Below are 19,442 nucleotides of genomic sequence, written 5' to 3'. Positions count from 1 at the left end.
TACTTTTGCCACTCACACATATGTAATCTCATCTCATCTCATTATCTCTAGCCGCTTTATCCTTCTACAGGGTCGCAGGCAAGCTGGAGCCTATCCCAGCTGACTACGGGCGAAAGGCGGGGTTCACCCTGGACAAGTCACCAGGTCATCACAGGGCTGACACATAGACACAGACAACCATTCACACTCACATTCACACCTACGGTCAATTTAGAGTCACCAGTTAAGCTAACCTGCATGTCTTTGGACTGTGGGGGAAACCGGAGCACCCGGAGGAAACCCACGCGGACACGGGGAGAACATGCAAACTCCGCACAGAAAGGCCCTCGCCGGCCCCGGGGCTCGAACCCAGGACCTTCTTGCTGTGAGGCGACAGCGCTAACCACCACACCACCGTGCCGCCCCACATATGTAATATTGGATCATTTTCCTCAATAAATAAATGACCAAGTATAATATTTTTTGCCTCATTTGTTTAACTGGGTTCCCTTTATTTACTTTTAGGACTTGTGTGAAAATCTGATGTTGTTTTTGGTCATATTTATGCAGAAATATAGAAAATTCTAAAGGGTTCACAAACTTCACAAGGGTTCACAAAAAATAAGTTGTTCCTGTCTGCTGACATTATGAAAGGTTTGACTAATACAAGTGCACGTTTGAGTGGCTTAGAAATTGTCATGTTCTGTGTTTACAGCTCTATAATCTGAGCAAGCCGAAGCCTGATCAAGTATATGATCAGACCTTACAGTTTGCTGAAGGGAAACTTGCCGGAGTTCATAACTTACTTTTAGGTTAAAATAAGAAGTGAAACATGCAGTGTGTGTTAAATGTCTTGACAAAAGTTGATATTTATTTATTGAATGTACAGTTAAGTGTGTCATTTATCAAAGCAATAAAAATTACATCCAGAGTAATGATTTTCCCTTTCACAAGGCAAGAGCAGTACTTTCTCTACATACAGTGTTTCAGTAAGGATACAAAAAGAAAAGAGTAATGGAAAAGCAAAAAAAAAAAAAAAAACCCAGACAAATACCACATATACTTGGTTAAAGCTGCGACTTGAAATAAAATAACATTAGCCCTTGGCAAAATGTTTATATCCACCATTCAAGCTGAATGTACTGTGGCACTAAATCCCATGTTGAGCGAACAGGAATAATGCCACAGTATTACTCAACCCCTACTCTCTCTTTAAGAAAAGTAAGTAATCATTGGGCAATATTAAAACTTAAATATTTACTTTAACTTGCATACTGTACCGACTACTGTACCTGGATCTCAAGGATCAATCTAAAAATCTGCTCAGAATATCATTCTAATACATAGGTGTATTTAAAAAAAAAAAAAGAAAAGAAAAAAATAATAGTGCACCAATGAGGACATGGGTAAATATGCAAATACGAGTATGAATGATTTTAGGGAATTGTCATAAAATAGGAAAATGTAAAAGATTTACAAGGCCCTCACTTGATTAGAAAAACATGCTCACTTTAGTGTCACTAGCATAGTTAAATACAGAGGTGAGGTGAAGTGAGGACCGGGTTTACAGGACTGTGCCACATACGACTGGAGATAAAACGTGTAAAATAATAAAACAGTTCAATGAGCATGTTCGAGTGCTCATAACGAGGTGTTTTTCTGCTTAGACAGACAGACAGGCAGCAGACGACAGTTTGAGGGGTTGAGGAAATGATCCGAGTACGTGTGCGCTTGTGTACGCGTCTGTGCGGAAACTCAGGGACAAACCCATAGATGTCGGACATCTTTTACGTCCCGTGAAATTTCTAATCATGCGCAAAAACACACGCACGAGATCACACACGGCTGACGTGACCTCAACTCCAACTCTAGTCAGTAGTAGAATACACATAAAACTACATACGTCTGATTAATACGATCCAGACACACTGTACTTGTTGATAATTCACTATTACTGGTCTAGTTCATATATCATATACACAAATCAAAGTCTTTTTTTTTTTGATAGTATCAACATGTACAACAACGATCTTCATCGTATGTCATTAGACAGCACTTTATAAGAAGTACCATTGCTCCTGTTGAGAAGTTTAAAGCTTTAAACACTTTATACGAACACGATGAAGACCTCAGGTGGTCTGTAGAGCTCAAGCGCTCCACTGCATCCTCATACATCAGACATACATCCCCTCTCTCTCTATCTCTCTCACACACACACACACACACACACACACACCCTATATTATTCTAAATTTACAATAAGCTGTGACAAAATCTAAGTTTTCCCCTCTCTGTGTGAGCTGGTAATGTCTGTACCGTCCCAGCTCTGCGTTGCCTACAGCCACATTGTGTATTAACAATAATTTGCCACCGCAATCAGGTAATAGCTCTTAACACTAACCACACATACTACCGCTTAGAATCATCCATCCATCATCTGTAGCCGCTTTATCCTGTTCTACAGGGTTGCAGGCAAGCTGCAGCCTATCCCAGCTGACTACGGGCGAAAGGCAGGGTACACCCTGGACAAGTTGCCAGGTCATCACAGGGCTGACACATAGACACAGACAACCATTCACACCTATGGTGAATTTAGAGTCACCAATTATCCTAACCTGCATGTCTTTGGACTGTGGGGGAAACCGGAGCACCCGGAGGAAACCCACACGGACACGGGGAGAACATGCAAACTCCGCACAGAAAGGCCCTCGTCGGCCGCTGGGCTCGAACCCAGGACCTTCTTGCTGTGAGGCGACAGTGCTAACCACTACATCACCGTGCCGCCCCTGCTTAGAATCACACATGCTATAATGTCTGATCATTCTCTCATAATGAAGTGTGCAAGTACCCCATCAGGGCCCATATCACACTCAGCGCGTCACTGTGTTACAAGAGCTCATTAGACTGTGATTAAAAAGCAATGGAACAGCATGGTTTTTTGCCTTTGGTACAGTGGGTTGAGTGGAAGTGTCAGCCTAGAGAGCTCGCTGGAACTCGGCCATGCGTCCATGAGTCAGAACGCATACGCACTTCCTGCTAACCAACAGAGACACTGAGGACAAGATGGAGGGATATGTGCAAAGCACGGACTAGTATGAGACAGACTAGAACCAACATATTGTTGGTCCTAGTTTAAAATGTCCAAAAGGTTTCCCATAAGGACGCAACTGTCCCAGATTTTATTTTCACGTCAATTTCTAACCAATCTGATCTTCTGAAAAGAGAAATCTGTTGCACTGTGATGCAAAGCACAACGAGGCGTGAAGGAGCACAGAGTCAATCCGAGCGGAACAGATTGGAAATTATGTCAAATACGATTCAGTACTAATCCATAGCTGCATGCTAGTATCAGCCCCATGTTGGATTAATGTATCCTTCGTTGTTCTTGTTTTTTTTTAAATGTCTGTGTTGAAGCTGCTATATTTTGTCTCCCTGCATTTAGGATTCTATAGCTTACTGGTTTATTTTTTCCTGTTCAGGGTAAACAACTTCACTCCATCCAAAAGTGCAATACTAAGAAGTCATTTGGCCGATCCACAGCTTTCATTTACAGGGCCAATGAGGAAATCTGACCCGCCCTCTACGGGGCCTCCTTGAATTGCCAGCGAGAAGAACAAAGCATAATAAAGATGAACTAAGAGCTCAGAAAAATCAGACATCCATCCATTTGAGACCCAAGCTAAAACACGATTTGAAAATACACCGAGTCGAACCCTACAAAAGTATACACACATTCTGTACATTCGGTAGCATGGCTATTAGTCTGGCTACACCTGACCCCTGATACCACACTCTCTCTCTCTCAGCTTCACATTCTGTTAAACCAAGCGCCAGGATTTAGCACATCAAGAGTGTGAATAATTGACGAACAACAGAAAACATGTCCAGTTTCCTGAACAGTAGTGGTTTTGGGAGTGCAGTGCATGGGATTGGCACACCAATTAGACACAGAAATAGAGCAGGGATTAGAATAAGCCACACCACACAGCTGTAGGGAAGGAGAGCGAGGGAGACCATATATATGGAGAGATGGGAAGAAAGGAGGACGGGGAGACAGGGGGAGGAGGAACTGTGCATTACTGGAAAGAAGACCCAACATCCATCACATCCATAATCTTTCTCTTGCTCCACACACACACACAAATTACGCTGATGTGTTTTGGATGCTGTAGAACTATACAGTGGGAGTTAACTTTATAGTCCCGTCGGGAGGAGAGATGATGGCCTGGTGGCTTATAGGATTGTCCATCTGTGCATTATTGTGTAAACAAGTACCATTCGGATTACACCTTGCATTTGTATCGCCGAGTCACTAAACTCATTCTACCACTAAAGCCACACTGCCACCTTCAGGACAATGCAGAGCACTACAGTTAAAGTGCGCATCTCCCTCGTATCATACCACAGCAATAAATAAGAGTCTCTCTTGTTAAAAAGAACAACAATAATAACAACTTTCCCTCCATTCCACAAGTGTTTAACACAGACACGAGTATATCTTATGGTTAAAACAAGAGAAGAATCCAAAAGAACGTTAAAAGAAAAAAAAAAAACAATAAAAAACAGACTTTAAAAAAGGGGGAATGTGAAAAATTAAACATCACTGAAATCCTTTAAAAACATTTATACACCTTTCAGTAATACTACTTCTATCACCGTAATCCAGTGAGGGAATGGTACGATAGGACAGACTGAGACGGGAGGAATTAGATGGCCGTGAGCTCTGATTCAGACGTGACGGTGCTGGAGGACGAGTTGTCGTCCAGGCTCGAGGTGTGATTGGGCGAGTTGAAAGGGGGCGTGCTGCAGTTGGAGGGTGGGCCCGAGCCAGCACTGTCGTGATTGGGTAGTTGGCTGAACAGGGCATCGCTGCGCAGGCCTTTGCTCTCTAGCTCGCCCTGCAGGTAGCGGCAGATCTCCTCAGGTAAGCGCTCGAGCTCGGCGTCGCAGTCGCGCTCCAAACGTAGCCGTTGCTGCAGCGAGAAATACAGCCAGCATGAGGGTGGAAATGAGACAAACACTAGGGCGAGGATGAAAAGCGCCAAAGAGCAATTAAGTGTGTGTGCGTGCATGAAAGAACAGACCAGTGGTTGCTCCTCGTTGATTTTCTGTAAGATTTCTCTCTGCTGGTTCTTCAGCTTCTCCTGCCGTTTCTCCTGAGTTTCATCCAACTGTAACGGGGAAAAAGAATAAACTAAAGATGATATGCATGCAGTGGTGGGTGGAAAACTAGTAGAATTTAGTGTATTACATATGGAGAAAATCTGATATGGCATGATGGACAAATCAAACCAATTCTACAAAACTTGGCAGCCAAGTTTGGATCATCTTGCTCAGCATGACAGAGACCCTAACTAGTAGCAAGGTCCAGAGTGGGCCACACACCTCTTCCTTGTGCATCTGTGTTGAGATCTAATGCTCTAGTGATGCAACAGAATACACCACTGTCCTGTAATGGATGCCCGGTTTTGTCTTTGCTCTCTATTCAGTTTAAATTATTATTTTATTTATTTTTACTTTCCTATCTATCTATCTATCTATCTATCTATCTATCTATCTATCTATCTATCTATCTATCTATCTATCTATCTATCTATCTATTATTTATGGGTTGTTTTACAGTCAGGGTACGCAAGATAAAAATCACATTTAACACTTATTATCTTCAATATCAAAAGGCTTGACTACATAAACTTAGTTGTTTATTGTAGCCCTGTGATAGCTCTATTTACCATGCAAAAAAAATTTGGTGATAACGTTATTTTTGGTGAATGTATGGCAATATATGTCATATTTAGCAAAATTACTCATGTCATTACTGAATTGTCTTGGCCAGCCCTAAGGGTCCCATCTGCATCTCATCATTGCTGAGGAGTGTGCTCCCATCACCCAATCAAGCATCCAGCCAGAGCAGGTCATTATATATTTTACCATATTAACATGCCATTGTTGTGTGTTATGCCTGATGTAAAGACTCTCGTCTCTGCGAGCCTACCACACAGATTTAATACTTGTCATTTTTAGGGCATACCTAACAACATGTGTTTTCTTTCTCTCTCTCCCCCCCCCCCCAATCTGTCCCTCTGAGTTACATGTTGGTCCTGGGATTGAGATGCTGGCCTCTTCTGCCCCTCGGACCTGCTTGATCCATCCTGGTGCCCTGTGTCTGGTCGGAGTTTTATCGCACCACTCCTGTGAAGGACGGCCCCATGAGGACAGTTGAGGGTTATACCTGTTAAAACTGTTAATATTATAGTCAGGCTGTCTGTTGTTGCCCAAATGAGGATGGGTTCCCTTTTGAGTCTGGTTCCTCTCGAGGTTTCTTCCTCATGTCGTCTGAGGGAGTTTTTCCTTGCCACCGTCGCCACAGGCTTGCTCATTGAGGATAGATTAGGGATAAAATTAGCTCATGTTTTAAGTCATTCAAATTCTGTAAAACTGCTTTGCGACAATGTTTATTGTTAAAAGCGCTATACAAATAAACTTGATTTGATTTGATTTAGAAAAAGTGCTTTTTTGACCACAGGTAGCTCCAAAAGGGATGCACTTAAATCATTCTTTATACCATAAAACAAATATTTGGTTCCATATCATTGGAAACATCTCTTCTCATCTCATTATCTCTAGCCGCTTTATCCTGTTCTACAGGGTCGCAGGCAAGCTGGAGCCTATCCCAGCTGACTACGGGCGAAAGGCGGGGTACACCCTGGACAAGTCGCCAGGTCATCACAGGGCTGACACATAGACACAGACAACTATTCACACTCACATTCACACCTACGCTCAATTTAGAGTCACCAGTTAACCTAACCTGCATGTCTTTGGACTGTGGGGGAAACCGGAGCACCCGGAGGAAACCCACGCGGACACGGGGAGAACATGCAAACTCCGCACAGAAAGGCCCTCGCCGGCCACGGGGCTCGAACCCGGACCTTCTTGCTGTGAGGCAACAGTGCTAACCACTACACCGCCGTGCCGCCCCATTGGAAACATAGTTAAGTTTTAATGTTGAATGCCAGTAAGTTTTCAGACTATTTTGATCAAATTAGTATGTAATTGTGTCAAAAAAATGTCCTCTCCGAGACAGCTAATTTTTCAATATAAAATAACCTATCTAAAATGATTATTTTCATCCTAAAATGTGGTCAAGATATTGGGACATAAATATTAGAGACAACTAACACAAAGCTTACAGCCTTATATTTAAAAGCACTATGGAAGTAGTGGATTCTGAATTGTCAAAAAAAAAAACCGTCCTCTCCGAGAATCACTTCATTTGTTTCTCCCATCTAATAGCAGATTACACAAAACTACTATACACACGCGTCAAAAAATTACCTGAAATCTGTTCTTTAACTTGTCCTTCACTTAAAAACTGGTACAAGAACCAGTTTGAATCAATTTGAATTTTGGACCCCTGTGACACAAACTTTGTACCCTGATTGTAAAACAACCCTTATATCTTTAATTACTTGTTTATGTCACTTCATTATTAATATCTTGGTTATGCCACTGTACCACTTTGAAAAATCTTTATAAAAATATTGTTTTAAAAAATAGCCTCAATGAGGCTGTAGCTCATACCAGCCACTGTTATCGTGTGCGAGTCTGAAATCCAGTCAATCCTATAGGAGTAGCAGCGATTTTTGTGAAATTGCATATGACCCGTGTAGCCGCATCCATGGCAGGTGGTGCCACCTGGTGAACAATTCTTGTTGGAATATGTCTTTAGAGTCTTCTGGGTGAGTTTCAATGAAAACATCCGAGCAGTTTATGAACAGTAGTGTTTGGTGTGATGAGTCACCCAAAATTTTCAAATGCCCATAAAATGTTAAATATGACAGGTAGCGCCATCGTCTTGACAACTTTTTTTTATACATACCAACCTGGGGAACATTCAAGAGGAGTTAGATCAAAATCTGATCACTCCTGTAGGAGGAGTAGCGATTTTTGTGAAATTGCACATGACCCCTCTGTAGCCTCATCCGTGGCAGGTGGCACCACCTGGTGAATAACTCTTGTTGGTTTGTCTTTAGAGTCTTCTGGGTGAGTTTCAGTGAAAACGTCCCAGCAGTTTAAGAAGAGTAGCGTTTAATGCGATGAGTCACCCAAAAAATTTCAGATGCACATAAAATCGTAAATATGACCGGTGACGCCACTGTCTTGACAACTTTTATGCACACCCACCTGGGGAACATTATATGTGAGTTTGATAGAAATCCGATCAATCCTGTAGGAGGAGTAGTGATTTTTGTAAATGACAGCTGTGAGATTGTGAAGTGTGAGTGTGTAATGTTGATTTATGCTTGCGGCCTTCACTGTCTTGTGAATAGTGACTGAATTGGGTCAGTAGTTAATGTACAAGTTTCATAAAAGTGCTGCAACAGTGACTGTTATTATTGTCATTTGGGCCACGTGCAATTAGGGATCTGTCAATCATACATCAGGCTTTACATTCAGATTCCACATAAACAAACAGAGCGACTGTGTCCCTCAAATCTACACAAGAAACCACATTAAGACAAAGAGCTGGCTAGGAAATAATGATTTAATGGTATGTTTTATGAACTAAAAAGGATTGAGACAACATAAGTGATCTTTGCACTGTCACCATCACCTCTGGATTGTCCTTTTTTGTACATTTGGTTTGTTTCCGTGCAGTTCACAAGACTGCATTTCCAAGTGATATCTGGTTGAAATTTAAGTCAAGAGGAGTCTTTGCGCAGTCACTTTCAGATTTTCATAAAAAAAAAAACAATATACGGATGTTATTATTGTCCAACATTTTGGACCATATTAATAATAATAATAATAATAAAACCCTCCTGATATTTAACAGTTATTTTATGAAATTGAGTCATACATGAGCTGATAAGCTGATGAGGTGCGTAGCACCGAGTTGGCTATAAGCCATGTATGACATGATTGAGTGGAATAACTTTTATTCTATACACATTCACTGGATTTTGAGAAATGGAGCATTTTTATTTTCATTTTTTGCAAATTTCATAATTAAAAATTTTATACAAGACATCTGACAAAATAATTTCCGCTTAGAATGTAAACAAACCGGCGACATGACAGTAGCAATTTGTGAAAAATGTTATAATTCTTCCATCCATCCATTATCTGTAGCGGCTTATCCTGTACAGGGTCGCAGGCAAGCTGCAACCTATCCCAGCTGACTACGGGTGAAAGGCGGGGTACACCCTGGACAAGTCGCCAGGTCATCACAGGGCTGACACATAGACACAGACAACCATTCACACTCGCATTCACACCTACGGTCAATTTAGAGTCACCAGTTAACCTAACCTGCATGTCTTTGGACTGTGGGGGAAACCGGAGCACCCGGAGGAAACCCACACAGACACGGGAAGAACATGCAAACTCCACACAGAAAGGCCCTCGCCGGCCACGGGGCTCGAACCCAGGACCTTCTTGCTGTGAGGCGACAGTGCTAACCACTACACCACCGTGCCACTACAATAATTCTTGAAAAATAAAAAGCTACATTCTTACCATCAGATATTTGAAGATATTGGGGGGGGTTGGAAAGAACTATATTCTTTCAGCTGTTTCTGTTTCTTTTAAATACTTGATCATTTTTGGGGTTTTGTTTTCGAGTATGATTTTTATTTCATCCTCGGTTGGTTCAGCAACACGCTCCGCCATTTTGTTTTTCTCTACTCACGCTATATAAGCTGATATCCTAGTAGTAGAGTAGCCAATCAGAGCGCACAACTGCTCATATCCAGTGAACATGGATAGAATAAATAATGTTGTCTCTATTCCTCGTCATTATATACAGTACATTTCTCTCCATGACAGCAAAGCAACATGGACAGAGATGTGAGTCTGCTTTGACAGGAGACTTGATTTGAAATCTCTGAAACACACTCACCTTGCGCAGTGAGTTCACGGAGTCCTGGATATGTTTTTTATTTATCTCATTCACTTCCCTTGAGACACAGAGATAGAGAAGGGCAGAGTGTTAGACTTACAGTAGCAACACACACTACTGATGGAGCAAGATACTGTCACATGACCACAAACCTTCCTTTCTGTCCTACATCTGACTTTATATTTTTCCTATGAAAATGTTTGAGGAGATATTTGGATAAATAAGTTCACATAATAGAATAAAAACTGGTCTGAGGAAGGTGGAGTTGTTTAAAAGAGTTTACTCACGACTCTGCCTTCTCTTTATCCCCTTTCTTGGCCTCACTGATACTGTTCTGCCTTTTTCTGTCTAAAATCTTCTGCAACTCCTTCTTCTCTCTAGTGAGAGGGAAAGATGTGTCACACATGTAAGTTACACAGGTATATATACACACACACACACACGCATACATATACATACACACATTTTATATATATATATATATATATATATATATATATATATATACATACACACACACACACACACACACATACACACATATATATATATATATATATATATATATATATATATATATATATATATATATATATATACACACAAACACACACATATATATATATATATATCTCGAGACAGTGTGTGTGAGAAAGGGAGGTAGGGCTTACTTGTCACATATCTCCTTGAGTTTCTTGAGCTGGGCAATCTGGCATTCCTCAGCAACTGATTTTAGTTTCCTAAATGACTGAAGCAGCAAGACAAAAACGGCTCAGAGTCTTACACTTTATTTTTAACGCCCTGTCGTTTAACATTTTTAGTTATACAACCCCAAATCAGAAAAAGTTGGGATGGTATGTTGAAACTGAAATTAAAACTGAAAATGATTTGTAAATCATCTTTGACCTGCACTGCACTCAAAACAACACAACAGCACATTATTTGATGTTTTACCTTCATGAATTTTATTGTTTATTTTCAAAATAAACATTAATTTCAATTTTGAATCTTGCAACACATTTCAAAAGAAAGTTGAGATGGTAAAGCATTTGCCACTTTATTATGTTGCCATTCCTTCTCACAACACTTCAAAGATGTTTAGGGACTCAAAATTAGAGTATTTCCTAAGATCAATCAAAAACGGATTTACAGTTCAGAAATGTCCAACTTCTGAAAAGTGTGTTCATTTATACACTCAGTACTTGGTTGGGGCTCCTTTACCACGAATTACTGGATTAATGCGGCGTGGCATGGAGGTGATCAGTCTGTGGCACTCCTGAGGTGTTATTGAAGCCCAGGTTATTTTTAGCGGCCTTCAGCTCGTCTGTATTTTTGGGTCGGGTGTTTCTCATCTTCCTCTTGACAATATCCCATAGATTCTCTCTGGGGCTCAGGTCAGGTGAGTTGGCTGGCCAGTCAAGCACAGTAACATCATGGTCAGCAAACCATTTGGTAGTAGTTTTGGCACTATGAGCAGGTGCTAAGTCCTGCTGGAAAAGGAAATCCACATCTCCATAAAGCTTGTCAGCAGATAGAAGCATGAAGTGCTCTAAAATCTCCTGGTAGGCAGCTGTGTTGACTTTAGACTTGATAAAACACAGCCGACCAACACCAGCAAATGACCTGGCACCCCAAATCAATACAGTCTATGAAAACTTCAAGCACCTTGGATTCTGTGCCTCTCCACTCTTCCTCCAGACTCTAGAACCTTGATTTCCAAATGAAATGCAAAATTTACTTTAATCTGAAAAGAGGACTTTGGACCACTGAGCAACAGTCCAGTTCTTTCTCTCCTTAGCCCAGGTAAGACGCTTCTGACGATGTCTCTGGTTCAGGAGTGGCTTGATATTAGGAATGAGACAGTTGTAGCCCCTTTCCTGAAGACGTCTGTGCATGATGGCTCTCGATGCACTGACACCAGCCTCAGTCCACTCCTTGTGAAGCTCTCCCAAGTTCTTGAGTCGACTTTTCTTGACAATCCTCTCAAGCCTGCGGCCATCCCTGTTGCTTGTGCACCTTTTCCAGCCAGCCTTTTCAGCAATGACCTTCTGTAGCTTACACTCCTTGTGGAGGTTGTCAATGATCGTCTTCTGGACAACTGTCAAGTCAGCAGTCTTCCCCATGATTGTGGTCGTGTGTACTGAACTAGATCGAGAGATAAATGGTATTTATACTGTTTTACTCAAACTCGAAATGAAACACTCATAATTTGAGATTTTGTTTTGCACTGTAGGCCATAATTCTCACAATTTAAATAGAAAAATGCTTGAAACATTTTACTTTACATGTAATGAGTTGAGAATATATAAAACTTTCATTTTCTTTAATAACTGATGGAAAATATTGAACTTTTTCACGATATTCTCATTGTTTGAGATGCACTAGTATAGACAGAACTGTTAACATCATGACACTTGTATAGTTCTGAAAACTCCCGGTTTCCCTAAACTTCATCAATCCATCTATTTATCTATATTGGTTATCGATCAGGGTCATGGGGCTTTCCTAAACTGAAATATATTTCTCTTTTGCATACATCCGAACCAAAATCAAGTAATTTGTTTACCTTGAAAATAAAAAGTGAGAAGGTTCCAGGAACACATGCATCAAGACTCTTCTCTGTACTGGTACCCGAGTGGTGGAATAAACTTTGCCTGGCTGTCTGAACAACCGAGTCACAGGATGTCTTTACATAAAGACTAAAAAAAATAACTCTTCACCAAGCACTTAAATTCACACTTATTTATTCTATTTTTTTTTTTAAATCTTTGCCTCATTTGTTTTCTTTTCATGCAGTACGAACCTCCATTAATGTTAGTCCCTGACCTAGTGTACTCGCATGAGGATATGTTTCTGATAGAGACTGCAAAGCACTTGTGAGAGTCACTCTGGATAAAGGCATCTGCTAAATGCTGTAAATGTAAAGATGAAGCACTAGCCAGTGTGTGTATGAGAGTGTGTGTGTGTGTGTAGTACCTCTTCAAAATGAGCATACTTCTTTTCTCTTTCCAGCTGGTGTTGTTTTTTTCGCAGTTCAAGTAGCTCCTGCATCTGCCACTCTCTCAGCTGCACTGTCTGCTTCTCCAGCTCCATCTCCAGAGCACTCAGTTCAGTCCTCACAGGTTCCTGAGGCTCACTATCAACACACACACACAATAAATATTGCATAGAGCACATACTGTCAAACCGCTTCCACCTTCTTTATTTCCCTCGTACTTCTTCTTTACGCTGAGCCGCAGCTTTTTCTCCACTTGACTCTTGCGTCTCTGGATGTCTGAGCTCAGCTGGTTACACCTCATCTTCTGCTCCTTACTGAGAGCCCACACCTAACACACACACACACACACACACACACAGAGACAATACGCATATACAGTGTGGTTGGACTTTAAAATTGTCAGAACGAATTTCACTGTTGAAAAACACTACACCTAATATTTAAAATGTTATGCCAAAAAAAAAAACCTACCAGACACTGCACTGATTGTTTAAGTTCACATTCTATTTTTAGTCTCATGGATGCAAGTCGATCAAAATACCAGTTTGCAGTTTATCAGCTGAAGGACCGTCATGCTTTGATGTAGGAGAACGGCTCTGAATAAAGCTGCGTCAGTTAAGACGTACTTTATTTTGTCTCAAATTTAAAAGGATGTATTATTTTTATAATCACATATCAAAAGTAGTTTACAATCTCCAACAAACATTTATTGGATGCATGTCTTTCTGTGACTAAATCTTCAACGCCACTAAAGTTGTCACTATGTAGGCTTTGTGAAACCGTTATATTAGTATGTATAGGGGACATAGCGGATAGCGAGTTATTTAAGATTGAACCGAACCTTAACATTACACCCATCAATATTAGAGCACATCTAAATATTAATTAAAATGAAAACGGGGGAATAGAGAATATACATGTGACATCACCATATGTAGAATTCACTGTAGCTACGCCCACTGAGTTGCAGAAAGACTACTGGCAGCGTTGGTGTTCAGCTCGAATACTGTGAAAACATGTCTACAATGGAAAAGAGCTACTGTGAGACTGACTACAAACAGATTCAACAGGAAATTGGAGTTAACTTTTTTTTATTCTATCCACGTTCACTGGATATGAGCAATCGCACGCTCTGATTGGTTAATCTACTACTACGCTATCAGCTCATATACTGTGAGTAGAGAAAAACAAAATGGCAGAGCGTGTTGCTGAACCAACCGAGGACGAAATAAAAATTACTCGAAAACAAAACCCCAAAAAGTACAACAAAAAAAAGCAAGAAAATATGGAATAAAAGTATTTGATAAGAATATATATATTACACATACAGTGCCTTGCAAAAGTATTCATACCCCTTGAACTTTTTCACATTTTTCCACCTTACAACCACAAAGTTTTTTATTGAGATTTTATGTGATAGACCAACACAGAGTAGCACATAATTGTGAAGTGAAACAAAAATGATAAATGGTCTTCAACATTTTAAACAAATAAAAATCTAAAAAATGTGGTGTGCATTAGTATTCAGCCCCCTGTCCTCTGATACCTCTAAATACAATCCAGTGCAATCAATTGCCTTCAGAAGTCATCTAATTAGTTAATAGAGTCCTACTGTGTGTAATTTACCCTCAGCATAAATACACTTGTTCTGTGAAGGCCTCAGTGGTTTGTTAGAGAACACTGAAGAACAAACAGCATCATGAAGACCAAAGAACTCACCAGACAGGTCAGGGATAAAGTTCTGGAGAAGTTTAAAGCAGGGTTAGGTTATAAAAAAATATCCCAAGCTCTGAACATCTCAAGAAGCACTGTTCAATCCATCATTCAAAAATGGAAAAAGTATGGCACAACTGCAAACCTACCAAGACATGGCCGTCCACCTAAACTGACAGAGCGAGCAAGGAGAGCACTGGTCAGAGAAGCAGCCAAGAGGCCCATGATCACTCTGGAGGAGCTGCAGAAATCCACAGCTCAGGTGGGAGAATCTGTGCACAGGACAACTATAAGTCGTACGCTCCACAAATCTGGCCTTTTTGGAAGAGTGGCAAGAAGCAAGCCATTGTTGAAAGACAGGCTTAAGAAGCCATGTAGGGGACACAGCAAACATGTGGAAGAAAGTGCTTTGGTCAGATGAGACCAAAGTTGAACTTTTTGGCCTAAATGCAAAGCGCTATGTGTGGCGGAAAACTAACACTGCTCATCACTCTGCACACACCATCCCCACTGTGAAACATGGTGGTGGCAGCATCATGCTATGGGGATGCTTTTCTTCAGCAGGGACAGGGAAGCTGGTCAGAGTTGATGGGAAGATGGATGGAGCTAAATACAGGGCAATCCTGGAAGAAAACCTGTTGGAGGCTGCAAAAGACTTGAGACTGGGAAGGAGAGTCACCTTCCAGCAAGACAATGACCCTAAACATACAGCCAGAGCTACAATGGAATGGTTTAGATCAAAGAATATTCATGTGTTAGAATGGCCCAGTCAAAGTCCAGACCTAAATCCCATTGAGCATCTGTGGCAAGACTTGAAAATTGCTGTTCACAGACGCTCTCCATCCAATCTGGCTGAGCTTGAGCTATTTTGCAAAGAAGAATGGGCAAAAATTTCAGTGTCTAGATGTGCAAAGCTGGTAGAGACATACCACAAAAGACTTGCAGCTCTAATTGCAGCAAAAGGTGGCTCTACAAAGTATTGACGCGGGGGGCTGAATACTAATGCACATCACATTTTTCAGATTTTTATTTGTTTAAAATTTTGAAGACCATTTATCATTTTCGTTTCACTTCACAATTATGTGCTACTCTGTGTTGGTCTATTACATAAAATCCTTTTAAGTTCATGGTTGTAAGGTGGAAAAATGTGAAAATGTTCAAGGGGTATGAATACTTTTGCAAGGCACTATATACAGTGGGGCAAAAAAGTATTTAGTCAGTCACCAAATGTGCAAGTTCTCCCACTTAAAAAGATGAGAGAGGCCTGTAATTTTCATCATAGGTACACTTCAACTATGAGAGACAAAATGAGAAAAAAAATCCAGAAAATCACATTGTCTGATTTTTAAAGAATTTATTTGCAAATTATGGTGGAAAATAAGTATTTGGTCAATAACAAAAGTTCATCTCAATACTTTGTTATATACCCTTTGTTGGCAATGACAGAGGTCAAACGTTTTCTGTAAGTCTTCACAAGGTTTTCACACACTGTTGCTGGTATTTTGGCCCATTCCTCCATGCAGATCTCCTCTAGAGCAGTGATGTTTTGGGGCTGTCGCTGGGCAACACGGACTTTCAACTCCCTCCAAAGATTTTCTATGGGGTTGAGATCTGGAGACTGGCTAGGCCACTCCAGGACCTTGAAATGCTTCTTACGAAGTCACTCCTTCGTTGCCCGGGCAGTGTGTTTGGGATCATTGTCATGCTGAAAGACCCAGCCACGTTTCATCTTCAATGCCCTTGGTGATGGAAGGAGGTTTTCACTCAAAATCTCACGATACATGGCCCCATTCATTCTTTCCTTTACACGGATCAGTCATCCTGGTCCCTTTGCAGAAAAACAGTCCCAAAGCATGATGTTTCCACCCCCATGCTTCACAGTAGGTATGGTGTTCTTTGGATGCAACTCAGCATTCTTTCTCCTCCAAACACGACAAGTTGAGTTTTTACCAAAAAGTTCTATTTTGGTTTCATCTGACCATATGACATTCTCCCAATCCTCTTCTGGATCATCCAAATGCTCTCTAGCAAACTTCAGACAGGCCTGGACATGTACTGGCTTAAGCAGGGGGCACTGCAGGATTTGAGTCCCTGGCGGCGTAGTGTGTTCCTGATGGTAGCCTTTGTTACTTTGGTCCCAGCTCTCTGCAGGTCATTCACTAGGTCCCCCCATGTGGTTCTGGGATTTTTGCTCACCGTTCTTGTGATCATTTTGACCCCACGGGGTGAGATCTTGCGTGGCGCCCCAGATCGAGGGAGATTATCAGTGGTCTTATATGTCTTCCATTTTCTAATAATTGCTCCCACAGTTGATTTCTTCACACCAAGCTGCTTACCTATTGCAGATTCAGTCTTCCCAGCCTGGTGCAGGTCTACAATTTTGTTTCTGGTGTCCTTTGACAGCTCTTTGGTCTTGGCCATAGTGGAGTTTGGAGTGTGACTGTTTGAGATTGTGGGCAGGTGTCTTTTATACTGATAACGAGTTCAAACAGGTGCCATTAATACAGGTAACGAGTGGAGGACAGAGGAGCCTCTTAAAGAAGAAGTTACAGGTCTGTGAGAGCCAGAAATCTTGCTTGTTTGTAGGTGACCAAATACTTGTTTTACTGAGGAATTTACCAATTAATTCATTAAAAATCCTACAATGTGATTTCCTGGATTCTTTCCCCCCATTCTGTCTCTCATAGTTGAAGTGTACCTATGATGAAAATTACAGGCCTCTCTCATCTTTTTAAGTGGGAGAACTTGCACAATTGGTAGCTGACTAAATACTTTTTTGCCCCACTGTGTGTGTGTGTGTGTGTGTGTGTATATATATATATATATATATATATATATATATATATATATATATATATATATATATTCCCCCACCCCTGAGAATTATTATTGGGTGGCACCAGGGGTTAAATTGGGATTGGTTATGTGGGGGGGCTCTGCCTCGTACCCGCCCCTGCCCCCGCCGCCCTGCCCCAATATACTTTTTGGAAAATAACCCTCTAATTTGATAACCATATCATATTGCACAGAGATATACACCTTATCTGTGTGTTGTAGGCCTATGTGTGTCTTGTAGTGCCCCCCTACACATTATGGCAGTTTGAATGTAGATTGGTTGGCCAGTGTAACAGATTGTACAGGTTGTTGTACATTGGTTTGAAGGAAATGATTAGTGGGGGGTCTGGGGGTCCTCCCCCAGAAGTTTTTTTATTATCATACATGTTATTTGCTGAATTCTGGTGCATTTTAATAAGTTGTTAGCTGACTTTACAGAGGTAGGTTGAGCAATATCATGTTAAATCTTGTCACATGCCTACAGGTGAAAAATGTGAAGGAGAAATGTTCAGTGAGAAAATTTGAAGGCTTGCACAATCTTAAACCAAAACAGTTGATTTATTTTGGAGGATAAATGTTAAATATGCCAAAACACTGTCAGTCAAATTGTCAATCAAATATATTCATGCAGTGAATGCAACCAAATACAAACAACACTATAACATTGGAAGCATTTATTATTTATTGTTATTATTATGTATTCAATTATTTATTTGGCATGTGGTGCTTTTTGTATTGTCTAGAACATACATAAGATGAGCATATTATAGCAGCAAAATAGAAGCACAATCATTTGAATGCAGCAAAAGTTTTGCTGCATTCAAATGATTGTGCTTCTATTTTGCTGCTATAATATGCTCATCTTATGTATGTTCTAGACAATACAAAAAGCACCACATGCCAAATAAATAATTGAATACATAATAATAACAATAATAATTACACTAATAATAGGATCGTATGCAGGTAAAAGGGGAGACGGTGTACGGAGAAAATTATAAACAAGTCACAACGCTGAAACACAAGCCCAAAAACCCGCAAACCACGACTTCTGATTTTTTTTTTAAAGCAAGCTCACAAAAAAAGAAACCCCAAAGTCGCTTATAAAAAGCGGAATTGGCAACCCACACAGTGTTCCAGAAACCAGAATCTCTGATCGCAAGTTCTGTTCTAAATAGCTTTGACAGGTCGTCTTGTTATCAGGAAAACTATGATCTATCTCATAAAAGTCATGGGTTTATTGATTAATAAAACGATATTTAATTATTCAGAACTGAAAATCGTGAAAAGGGTTTGCTGCTTTTGATGTGTGCGTGATCATATGCCATCCGCTCCGAGCTTATGTGCCGGGGCTCAGCCCCGGACAGCCCCGGCCCAATTTAACCCCTGGGTGGCACGGTGGTGTAGTGGTTAGCACGGTTGCCTCACAGCAAGAAGGTCCTAGGTTCGAGCCCAGCGACCGACGAGGGCCTTTCTGTGTGGAGTTTGCATGTTCTCCCCGTGTATGCGTGGGTTTCCTCCGGGTGCTCCGGTTTCCCCCACAGTCCAAAGACATGCGGCTAGGTTAATATGGGACAGCCTTGGGCTGAGGTGCCCTTGAGCGAGGCACCTAACTCCCAACTGCTCCCCGGGTGCTGTTAGCATGGCTGCCCACTGCTCTGGGTATGTGTGTGCGTGCTCATTGCTCACGTGTGTGTGCATGTGTGTTTTCACTGCTTCAGATGGGTTAAATGCAGAGAGGAAATTTCACAAGTGTGTGATGAATAAAGTTGCGCTTTCTTTCTTATTAGATTAGATTAGATAAAACTTCATTGATCCCTTCGGGTGGGTTCCCTCAGGGAAATTAAGATTCCAGCAGCATCATTACAGATAAACAGAGAAAAGAAATAGAGAAAAACTTCTAGATAAATTAAAATAAATTAAGTATTTACATATACAAATATAAAAGAATAAGATATGGGGAAGAAAGGAAGGGGGGAGAAGTGGGGTTAGGGTAAGTGTGTGTGTGTGTGT

General features: G+C 40.9%; 1 protein-coding gene across 5 annotated transcripts in view; it reads right to left on the bottom strand.

Moving 5' to 3' along the window:
• Nucleotides 1-823: 823 nt before the first annotated feature.
• plcb3 (phospholipase C, beta 3 (phosphatidylinositol-specific)) overlaps nucleotides 824-19,442 on the bottom strand; it is a 187,471-nt gene continuing 168,852 nt past the window's right edge. For 4 of the 5 annotated variants that reach the window (XM_060918364.1, XM_060918314.1, XM_060918453.1 and 1 more), the window contains exons 28-34: nucleotides 13,100-13,209; nucleotides 12,860-13,019; nucleotides 10,555-10,631; nucleotides 10,171-10,260; nucleotides 9,884-9,941; nucleotides 5,064-5,150; nucleotides 824-4,952 (exon numbers count right to left, since the gene is read on the bottom strand). In XM_060918364.1, the coding sequence (XP_060774347.1) occupies nucleotides 4,686-4,952; nucleotides 5,064-5,150; nucleotides 9,884-9,941; nucleotides 10,171-10,260; nucleotides 10,555-10,631; nucleotides 12,860-13,019; nucleotides 13,100-13,209 (849 nt within the window). In that variant the 3' untranslated portion in view covers nucleotides 824-4,685. Of the gene's footprint in view, nucleotides 4,953-5,063; nucleotides 5,151-9,883; nucleotides 9,942-10,170; nucleotides 10,261-10,554; nucleotides 10,632-10,919; nucleotides 12,029-12,859; nucleotides 13,020-13,099; nucleotides 13,210-19,442 lie in introns of those variants that run through there. The other variant, XM_060918498.1, reaches the window with a different exon arrangement.

The sequence above is a fragment of the Neoarius graeffei genome, chromosome 1, assembly GCF_027579695.1.
Source record: "Neoarius graeffei isolate fNeoGra1 chromosome 1, fNeoGra1.pri, whole genome shotgun sequence".
NCBI classification, from domain to species: Eukaryota; Metazoa; Chordata; class Actinopteri; order Siluriformes; family Ariidae; genus Neoarius; species Neoarius graeffei.
The sequence above is the reverse complement of the archived record's forward strand: the minus strand, read 5'-3'. Positions and strand labels throughout refer to the sequence as shown.